Here is an 11,185-nt window from a genome sequence, read left to right on the forward strand (position 1 = left end):
AATTAATAATTAATTAAGATTAAATTGCATTGAAATATTTATTAAGATATAATAATTATATTAAAAATTTAAATTTTAATAAAAATATATTAATTTTAAAAAGTACAGTTTTAAGTGCTTTGAAAAGTATTTATAACTTGAATACTTCTCAAAACTACAAATCCGGCTCTCTTGCATACATGCAGCCCCCTCACAATATCTGGCTATTAGTTGAGTTCCCTCCAATTATTGATACCAAGTGAGTGACGTACGACTCTCTGAGTTTTTTAATTTTGATACGGTGGGGGTTGATAGAGTATAGTAATGATATAGAGATTTAGGGTATTTTATCGAGATGTGATGGTTGTATAGAAGAAATTGGACGGACCGATTTGTAGGACGAAAATTAGACGGATCGATTTCAGGACGCGAAAGGTGTATAAATCGGTTGATCCGATTTGAATCCGATTTGAATACCCTATCCACGCATTACGCATACACTTGGGCTCTTTGGTTGGCTCGTGACTCTATTTCCAAAAGTAACGATTGTTTTCTCTCTTCTAGCAGTATCTCTTTCACTCTTCGTTTCCTTTCTCCATACTCCCAATTCCACCACTTTTCTCATTTTTTACTATTGTTGGACTACAACAAACTTTCAAAAAAATTTAAAGAAAATGCCAAGAAGAAGAAAAGTTAAAGAAGAAAATAACCGGAGCTTCATATTGTTAATTATCTTGAGCATTCAAATTATGTAAATTTTTAATTTTTAATAATCTGATTTAATAATAATAATAGTAATAATATTAGATTTTATTAGCAATATATATTATAATGGCACGCTAAGTAGAAATTAATCATGTATGTGTATATGATTTTATTGTTAGGTGGTTAGAAATAGAAATTAAAATAGGAATTAATCATATATGTATGTATGTCTGATATGGTTAGTTTTACCTTTGAGTTGGATTTTTTTTATGGTTATTGGTTAAAATAAAATGAAAGAATGAATGAATGTGATGAATGTAAAGAATGAATGAATGAAAGAAGAAGAAGAATGAGATCTGTATATATTAAATTAGAGTAGATATTAATATATTGTTTTTGTTGTTATTATTATGAGTATTAGTAATTGAGTTTAATAAATTATTATGATTAATAATAAAAATTTAATAATTTATTTTATTTATGATGATTAATATTTTATGAATAATAATAACAATAATAATAATAATAATAGAGGTTGAAAGAAAAAAAAAATATTTGTACTACGAATAAATAATTTATTAGTCGTGAAATTATTCTAGTTAGTTAATTAAGGTTAATTATTTTTTGTTACAAGGTAATGAATATGATTAAAGGATTTTTGTATAATTTATTGTGTATGTTTGAAATGCAATTATGCTGGGAATTAGTTATAATGGACATGTAAGGATAATTGTGTTCTTGATAATATAGTTATATTATACTGGTACTTATAACGGAAATGTGATATTGTAGGGTTCACGGATGTTGATGTGTGATCATTTAAAGCCGCTGGATCCATACAACGAAATTGTTGAGTCACACTTACGCGAGACTGGATTTTATTATGTTTCCCAGATTGGAGTTATCTAATGTCAGTCAGCAATGGTTAATGCTCTGATTGAGAGATGGCGGCCTGAGACTCACACATTTCATTTTCTGGTTGGTGAGTGTGCGTGACCTTGGAGGATGTGGCGATAATTCTCGGTCTGCCGACAAATGGTCTTCCAGTTACAGGACCGACCATGAGTAGTTTTGAGGCATTGAAAGCCGAGTACTTGCACCAATTTGGAGTTGCATCAAGGAAGACGGACTGTAGAGAGAGCTTTATAAAATTAACGTGGTTTAAGGGTTTGAAAGATCGTATAGTGTTGAATGATGATGTTCACATTCAGATGTATGTAAAGTGTCACATAACGTTGTTATTTGGGACAATTCTGTTTGAAGATAAGTCAGGTGCAGCGGTGCATTGAAAATTTTTACCTTTGCTCCGTAACTTCGGTGAGATCATACAGTTTAGTTGGGGTTCGGTATGTCTGGAACACTTGTATAGATCATTGTGTAGGACAACTCGTGTTGACTGCAAGGAGATGGAAGTAAGGTGCCTTAAACTTCCTCAAGAAGTTGGACTCAATATGCCGGATACAAAACATATGGAACACTCTAGGAGGAGACCAAGCCCCATTACTTCTCTCAATAGCTGACCTAATAGAATCGTGTCGATCAGAGATAAGTCCCACACCATCACGTGTCACCACATGTTGACGCAAGTTACTCAGGAAAAAGTACCATGCATCAAAAGTCTCTCCCTCCACTATGGCAAATGCAATAGGCACGATGTTGTTATTACCATCTTGTGAGACTGCAACTAATAAACAACCCTTGTATTTTTCATACAAATGAGTCCCGTCCACCTGTACCACTGGCTTGTAGTGCCTGAAGGCCCTTATACAAGGGTAATAACTCCAAAAGACTCTATGCAGTACACGTATATCAGGAACCAAATCATCCCCCTGGTAAGCAGGCATTGTTTCAAAGTGAACCACTGCTGATGGCTCCTTGTGACACATAGCCTCAAACCATATGGGTAAAGCTTCATACGATGTTTCCCAACATTCGAAAATTGATGCCACCGCCTGCTGCTTTGCTAACCAAGCCTTGCGATAACTGATGGTGTAGTTAAACTTCGACTGGACTTCAGCAATGACTGATTTCACCTTTATAGATGGGTCAACCTCTACCAATGGCTTAATTGCTTCTGCAACTGCCTTGGAATCCAGCTTCGAATGGTCTTGAGAAATAGTAGACCTGGTACAAGTGTGACTTCCATTGTACCTCCTTATCTCCCAACAGTACTTCTTCTGCATTTTGGTAACCCTGATCAACCAGTCACAACCATTGCCATATTCTGTACATTTGGCATAGAATGTCGTCGGTTCCGACTCATATACCCGATAGTCTACACATCTTCGGATGGTATAATCTTTCATTGCCTTGATTACTGCCTCCCTTGAACTGAATTCCATCTCCACCGTGAACTCACCATCCGCCACAATAGGAATCGCTGCATATATCAAAAGAAATAAATTCTTTATTTTGTACTCAGTAATAAATCATTTATTACAACTCAATTAATAAACACACTTTACCATGTAAGATCATAATAGTCTTTTTTTTCTATTCTATCTACGTAAAGAACAACTAAATATAATTCATAACAAAGAACTATTAATTAATAAAAAAATCAAATGCTATGGTCACAAATGACTATCCACATATCATATATATTACTCATCTGACTTATTCATCAGCTACTTCAGAGTTTCACATAGCTATCTAGCTTTACGCACCTGCATTCATATATTGCGGAAACTCCGGTGCGTGCATAGCTTCCAAATCCAACGACCGCATGAAAGAAGGCTCCTGAAACGGATGCGAGTTTGCTAGTGCATTTGCAACTTCCGCCACATCTGCGTTCGTAGCGCCGCCAGTTTCATCTTCATCTTCACCTGGACCAACGATCTCATAGTTACTTTCAAATTCATCCTTGCTTTCACTATTATAATCTTCCAATTCAATGTTACGGTCCGCTTCAGATTGCTCAAACTCAATATACAACTCGATGCACGACATTCGGTAGCGATTTTTCATATACATTGAAAACATTTCATGCACACTCGCTTCATCCGTCACGTACTTGGTCTAAAATTGAACGAACCCACCAAACACAGATAAAGAATACCTGTACAAAATACACGATACTCTCCTAGATCTTCGAGAATCTATCTTCTCACAAATCACCCCTTTCAATTCTTCAAATGACAATATGAACGGAATAACAACATCTAATGAATTTTCACACACAAATTGAACTCCCTCATATATTTGCAATAAAATCTGCCCGTAACAATAAATCTTCAATACAACTCTATCATCCATAACAGTATACGTACCTGACTATTTTCAATGTCACTGAAATTTATTCTACAACAATGAAGGAAAAGGAAGAATGAGAGAAGAGGAAGAACAGCTGAGACCGGCGATGAAGAAATGGGGCTTCTGTGATATTTTTCCATTTTATGTATGCACTTACAGGCAAATCGAACGGACCGACTGCGTGCTATCAAATCGAATTTTGTGCGCATCACAAATCGCTGGATCCGACCGATGCACTCCCGGATTAAAAAAAGATTTTGGTCACCAGAAATCGGTGAGTCCGATTACTGCACTCTTCGTTTTAGAAAATTGGACAACAAAAAATTGGTGAGTCCGATTTCATGCAAACATACTTTCTCTCTCACACAAATCGGCGGATTCGATTTGTGTTCCTTCCTCTATCTGCTTGAAATCCGTGGGTCCGATTTTTTTTCCCCCAGATTCCTAAAAGCAACGCCGTCATAATAGTATAATTCACCCGTAATGATCATAACCCAACATAATTCACACCACTAAATCATATAAAAAAAATCAGCCCGACTCTCTCTTATTTGCAAAATTTTTTAGTTGATCTATTATTCTATATTCTTTTTGGTACGGCTTCATCAACAATTCAACATAGAAACTTTCGAACTAAATAATATTTCTACAAAAACTAATATGTCATCTACCTCTGAAAGAAAGATACAAGATCCAATTCACTTTTACTCGCCCAATATCTTGAATCCTGAGGTTTGTGTGCACGCGGGACCAATATTATTAATAATGGGGTCTACAACTCACCTGTATATATAAGTGTATAGTAATATTCTTCGGACAGGCTTAAAAAGAGCGAAACAATATATATATTCGAACCCAAAACTTTAGATACAAGGTATAGATTTTGGCATTTTAGGTATCCTTTTTTATAAAAATTAAATTTATGGGTTTTATAATATCTGCTATTCTCTATATTTTATAGAAATAGGACGAAGTTTGATATATATTTTTCATTTTATTTTTAAATATTCTTCATCGTGCACTTGGAGAATACAATGTTATTTTGCAGTTATTATTTGGAGTTATTAATTTGACAAATTAGCAGTAGTAGTCATATTTGATGGTTTCTTATCTGCTATGTTAGTTTTCTCATTTCCAAGAGTTATAAATAATATTATATGAATATTAAAAATTAATTAGTAATTAATTATTATATATTCATATATATATATATTTATTCAGATATATATGTTATATAAATAATATTTAATTTAATGTCTGATTTTTAATATAACATTTTTAAAAATTATTTCAATGATTTCTGGTTACGTGGTCAGCAGTCATCACCAGTTAGCCATATAACATTTTATATTATTTTATACTTTGCCTCGTGTGGAGCTCCAGAATTCTAAACAATAAACACCATATTCCTTTCTTTTAAAAATAACTAAATAAGGAATGTTTTTACATATTTTTATTTATTAAATACTTGATGTATTTAAATAATTATAAAAACTAATAAATTAAAAAAAATGAAAAGTGACAATTATGTAAAAAAATAATGAGTATTTAAAATTTGAAGTATACACTTTTCTTGTCTGTCATCACAAATATTCAGTTCGAAATTTCAAATAAGTTATAACCACATATAATATATGGAACTTAATCCACTGATTAGGACAGTGCGTCAATAATCCTTATATCTCACATGCATGGATCCTGCTGAGAAAATACGGGGCACACATTGACTTTTAGTTTACTCCAATTATTAATGCCAATTGTTGAGTGACCCTACCCTCTATTATTTTTGTTTTATTATTATTAACTTTTGTGCGTGTTTTTTTTTTCTTTTGTCTTTTTTTGTGCGTGCTATATCAAGATATAAAAATTTCCGAAGTAATATTAGTAGAAAAACTAATATCAACCTGATTTCAAAGAGATCACGAGGGTTCAAAACTTCTTGAATTTAGATCGAAACAAAAGTCCCTAATCTTTGCCTATTGTCTACAAATCATCATCATCATTGGATAATAGCATAAGTGCCTTGGTGGATAGGACCAATATTAAAAGCAAGAACAAGAAAATAAAAATAGAAGATCAATGGACAATAAAAGAAAAGATTAAAACTTAAATAAAAGAAAAACAGAAAGTCATCTACTGTTAGAGAATTAATGGTCTAAGTGTATAATATGTATAATAGATTATTGAGTTACAAAATAAATATCATCTATATTATCCAGAATAACTATACTAGTGATAATAAACATCTCAGGTAATGAAATCACTCATCTCAAAAATTAAATTGATTTTAGAGTTCACCAAAAATTAAACTCTTGACCTTTCGAATCTAGAATTTTAATACCATATCATAATACTACTCATCTCAAAAGCTTCGACTAATAAAAAAAATAATACTAATAATTAAATCTCTAATATTCCTTAAACTTTCATTCATATTATATAAATATTCCATTAATTTTCTGTACTTTCTCTTAAATAAAATATATACATTAATTCATAAACACCATAAAATTAGCCTTATAATAAAGCCACATAAATTTTGGTACAGTAGCATTTGATAAGTTAAAGTTGCCATTAAATGTGTACTCATCACTATTCTACTTTGCTCAATCATGTACCGACTTTTTTAGTTTGCCATTATCTGTTAAATTTATTACCTTACCATTTGTTTTAATTATTTATAGAGATGTCACTTTGTCGTCATAGTTACATCTAATTTTTTCTTTCAATGTTGACTCAAGACACACAATCGGCTGGCGTCTACAAAAAAGAAGACACTCACCAAGTGAGGGCTTCTATTACGTTATCACTAATTTCAGCATCTTCTTATAAGTACTTGGTTCTATGTCGTGATATTAAACTACTTTTTACATGATAATAAGTGTACAAATTAATTGAAAAGGATGACAATTCGATAATAAATTTACAAAATAGTGGCAGATTGGTAAAAACATCATAATGTACCTATCTGGGTAATCAATTTCTTCATTGAAGTATGCTTTTGATTTTTTGGACGACCTAAAATAGATGTTTAGATGTTTATTCGTTCAAAAGTTTCCATCAGACTTTTATTTACTTTGCCATTTATCAGTTGTTATTCATAACAAATAAAATTGTATGAAAATGCTTTTTAATAGTATGAAAATGACTTTTTAATTGTTGGTTTGGATTAAAATTACTGTAAAAGTTGAACACTTCTTATGCACAAGACTTAGGTTTTTAAACGATATTAATATAAATAAATGAATAAAATTATATAATTTTAATTAAATAATATTTATCTTCTTTATTGGTAAAAATAAATTACAAATTTAATATAAAAATGATATAAATTAGAATCTGTTTAACAATTTTACGTCCCAGCGCAATTTTGGCTAATATCATTCCAACAATATTCAGTTTTTAAAAATCATTTTTGACAAACAAATATATCCGATTTTGACCAAAATAAAATTAAAAAAAAAACACATACGTAGCATTGTAGCAACATCCAAACGTTAATCTAAGTACGCGATATCCCAAACAAGAATTCATGATCAGAAAATGACAAATCAGGAACAACCAAACTTCTGAATAGGAGCAGAACATTTCAGCTACTCATTTTTGTGTTATACACGAACACATTTATGATTTATCATACTCAGCTCAAAGAAGAAGGCCCTTGACAAAGATGGAAGCAAATGCTTCCATTGAAGGTTTACTGGACACAAAACCAACCTCAAGACCATCACCATCTCTGCTATCTGAGAGAGAAATTGCACCAGTTCTGTCAATAGACACCATTTCCACTTTCTTTGGTCTTCCCCATCCAAAATCACTTCCATAAACCTCAAACCTTGGTGTGCCAGCAGCACCAGTAAGCTTCATTTCTTCATCACTGTGCAGCCCATCAAGCAAAAGTGATGACCAAGTCTCAGCTTCATTCAGAACCCCATCCTTCAATGTCTCCAAAGCAGAACTCAGTGATTCCACAGCCGCAACTACTCTACCATCTTCATCCAAGAATTCTCTTGTTTCAGCAGATGCAACTCTTGCACCGATGCAGTTTCCAAAGTATGTTGGAGGAAGAGGTGGATCTAATCGGTTCCTGCAATCAACATTTATAGCCATACCAACTTTCTTGCTCTTAGTTTCTTCAGCTTTCGTCTTGCAAACCCAAGCATATGCAAGAGATACAACAAAACTTGACAAGTGAAGATTGCTATTCCCTTTCTGTCTTGAACCTACAAAGTTCTTGAGCTTCTCAATGTTTGATCTAGACAATTTGAACAAACCCCTTACTGAATCTTGTGGAACTTGAAGATTCCAAACCTTGAGGCTTCTGTTGTTGGGTCCACCTTGCTTTAACCAATCACTCAGATATTTTGCTTCAACTCCTTTGGGATCTCCCACAATTTCTCTGTCCAAGAAAGGACTCAATTCAGGAGGCAAATCACAAGGTGATGATGATGAATCTCCTAGCTTGTTGCAGAGATAAGCCCAAGATTTGATGAAGGATGTTGAGGTTTTTCCATCAAGAACAGCATGGTGTGATGTGACTCCAATGGAGAATCCATGGTTTGGAAAAAGTGTAACTTGTAAGGCCAAGACAGTGGCTTGATCATCGGAAATGGACAATTCAGGAACAAGATGGTGAACCTCTGAGGCTTCACAAAGGTCAGGTCCTGAAAGATGGTTGAAATCAGCATCAGATTCAGCTACAATAAGTGAGAGTGTGTCACCAACGTTGTAGGTGATGATGGGCTTGTTGGAATCATGAGGCCAATTGAGGATTCCAGCAAGAGGGAAATAGTAAGCAAGTGCAAGAGAAAGAGAGTGTTTGAGTTTAGGAAGAAGGGTATCATAGAAGAGTGAAGGTTGGTGAGGGAATTCATAGAAGAAAACTCGCTGAACTGGTGGTAACCTTAGCCATAATATGTCAAAGAAGGTTAGAGGAAGAGAAGTTGAAGATGAATGTAACAAGTTTTGTGGTCCCAATGAAGAGGGTGAAGCCTTGAATACTTGCCGAGTTTTCATGGCGAAAGGGGGAAGAAACAGAGGTAGGTGATGTGAATACAAAAACCTCAATTTAAGGAGTAAAAGTTGCCTAAACACGTTTGTGACGACATATGTTTCAGTTTCACGCCACAACCATAAAATGGTTTTCTTCTAACTGAACGTCCACGATATAATACCTATTAAATCTTTACCTACTTCCTCTGTAATATTGGAGTCTTCTAGCGAAGTTATCTCTAATTTTAGATACTTAATTTCTTGTTTCCTTAACCAAATTGTTGTGTGGCAAAGATCATAGGTGACAAAAATATTTCCTTATGGTATTGTTGCTTCCTCTAGTTTGTTGGACAAGCTAGTTTGTTGACCGAATTTTTTATAAAATAATTATGATAAGTCTTATTCTTTCTTCTTTTCTCTACCATCTTATTTTCCTTTTAACTTTGTAAATTACCTTGTTTGAAGTTATAAACTATTTATAGAATTTACCCCTTTCATAATAACTACTTTTAAGTTTTATAAATGGCAAATTTCTTTATTAAAACAGAAGCTACAAAGTTAAGACACATAAGAGAAATTTGTAACTGAGAGTGTTATCCTTTATTGGTCTTAGTAGATATCTTTCACAACTCTCTAAAGGCCTCGTCTTTCGTATTCCCATGGTTAATAACTTGAGATTTTTTGAGGAGTTACATCTTGCAAATGATGAATTCAAAGAGCAAATACTTGTATCCTTGTTTCACAAAGTGTTCTCTGGGCGAGTTACCCGTAATCGTCCTTAACTTTTAAAATTTCCTAATATTATCCCTCACATTTAGCTCCGAGACCCATAGTTGTCCTGCAACTCTTTCCGACGCACAGTCAGAGAACAGAATAATGATTTGGCACCTCCCATACCATGTTGGAGCCAGCAACGGTTAGCTGACCTGACAAATCTTAATTTTTTACCTAATGTGATCCTGGTCCCATTAAAACCTTACAAGCTAAGAATGATTATTATATGTAGTATCTCTTCTTCCCTTCTCCTTCGTCCCATAGTTGTGGTCCACCATTGTGATTTAACGGAGATTCCATTGATGCTCTGAAGCAATGTTTGGAGATGAAGGGCAAGCCAGTGATTATTCAGCTAAACATAAATGCCCTTTATCTCAATCTACTCATTCCATTCATATAATATATAATGCTAAAAATACAAGAAAAAAATTTTGGACAAATGATAAATATTCATAAGTGAATTTCAACCTTAATTTTCAAACATGCAATCTAGACCACTGTGCTAAATTGATAACAGGAACAGAAGAATAATTAATACCTGGTTCTTCCTCTTACCAAGTGGGTGATTAAACTTGCAATTGAATCCAAATTTGCAAGTTCTAGTTTTAAGATAGAAAGCACAATCTTCAACATCAGGCCTCAGTGGATATTGCTGTTGAACTCTACCACTGCTTCTATCTTTCTTCTTCTCCACTCCTTTATCGCCTTCAACTTCAACTTCATCATCACCATTACCATCACCATCAACATCAAAATCTCCACTTACCTTATCAACCTCACTCTCTTTCACATTCTCATTCCAGCCATAACCCTCATCATCATCCCATCCATCATTATCATCACTCCCTTGTGCTTCACTTGTTTTCGGGGCACAACCACCTTCACCATCCAATTCCTCACTACCATATTCTCTACTACCAGCTACAAAGTCCGAATCTTTCTTCTCATTTTCAGCTACTCTTTCATCCTCATCCTTCAAATCCAACTTCTTGTGAAACTCTGCACCAAGTTCATCACGAGTTTCATCCTGCAACCCCAAATTTTCAGTGAGATCTAACTTTGACAGGTTGATTTTATTATGTGAAAAGCACTTTTGCACATGTCAATAGAGTCTCCGTTAAATCACAATGTTGGACCACAATTATGGGAGGAAGGAGAAGGAAAGAAGAGATACTACATATAATAATCATTCTTAGTTTTCAGGGTTTTAATGGGACCAGGACCACATTGGATAGAAAATTAAGATTTACCATGTCAACTAGCCGTTGCTGGCTCCAGCATGGCATGGGAGGTGTCAGATCATTACTCCGTTTGTTGATTGTGCATCGGAAAGGGTCGCAGGACAACTATGGATTCCGGAACTGAATGTGAAGGATACTATTAGAGAATTTTAAAAGTCAAAAACTATTATAGATAACTCGCCCAATCTCAGAGACCACTTTAAAATTTTAGTATCGACAGTTTCACCAAAGTAGACTTATCT

At 33.9% G+C, this 11,185-nt stretch overlaps 2 protein-coding genes across 2 annotated transcripts; both read right to left on the reverse strand.

The window, feature by feature from the left end:
* Positions 1-2,054: 2,054 nt before the first annotated feature.
* On the reverse strand, positions 2,055-3,633 carry LOC107486255 (uncharacterized). The gene is made up of 2 exons (XM_016106806.1): positions 3,351-3,633; positions 2,055-3,064 (listed from the first exon to the last, which is right to left on the reverse strand). The coding sequence occupies exons 1-2, from the start codon at positions 3,631-3,633 to the stop codon at positions 2,055-2,057; spliced, it is 1,293 nt and encodes a 430-aa protein (XP_015962292.1).
* Positions 3,634-7,414: 3,781 nt separating this feature from the next.
* LOC107486617 (malonyl-CoA:anthocyanidin 5-O-glucoside-6''-O-malonyltransferase) lies at positions 7,415-9,118 on the reverse strand. The gene has a single exon (XM_016107176.3). The coding sequence runs from the start codon at positions 8,950-8,952 to the stop codon at positions 7,582-7,584; it is 1,371 nt and encodes a 456-aa protein (XP_015962662.1). The 5' UTR covers positions 8,953-9,118; the 3' UTR covers positions 7,415-7,581.
* Positions 9,119-11,185: the final 2,067 nt, after the last annotated feature.

Source organism: Arachis duranensis, chromosome 4 (assembly GCF_000817695.3).
Source record: "Arachis duranensis cultivar V14167 chromosome 4, aradu.V14167.gnm2.J7QH, whole genome shotgun sequence".
Taxonomy (NCBI): domain Eukaryota; kingdom Viridiplantae; phylum Streptophyta; class Magnoliopsida; order Fabales; family Fabaceae; genus Arachis; species Arachis duranensis.

Excerpts from the sequence above, each read along its gene's own strand:
- LOC107486255 (XM_016106806.1), bottom strand. The coding sequence starts at position 3,633 with ATGTCGTGCATCGAGTTGTATATTGAGTTTGAGCAATCTGAAGCGGAC. Across the intron at positions 3,065-3,350 it reads TCCGCAATATATGAATGCAG|CGATTCCTATTGTGGCGGAT; the intron begins GTGCGTAAAGCT and ends TGATATATGCAG.
- LOC107486617 (XM_016107176.3), bottom strand. The coding sequence starts at position 8,952 with ATGAAAACTCGGCAAGTATTCAAGGCTTCACCCTCTTCATTGGGACCA.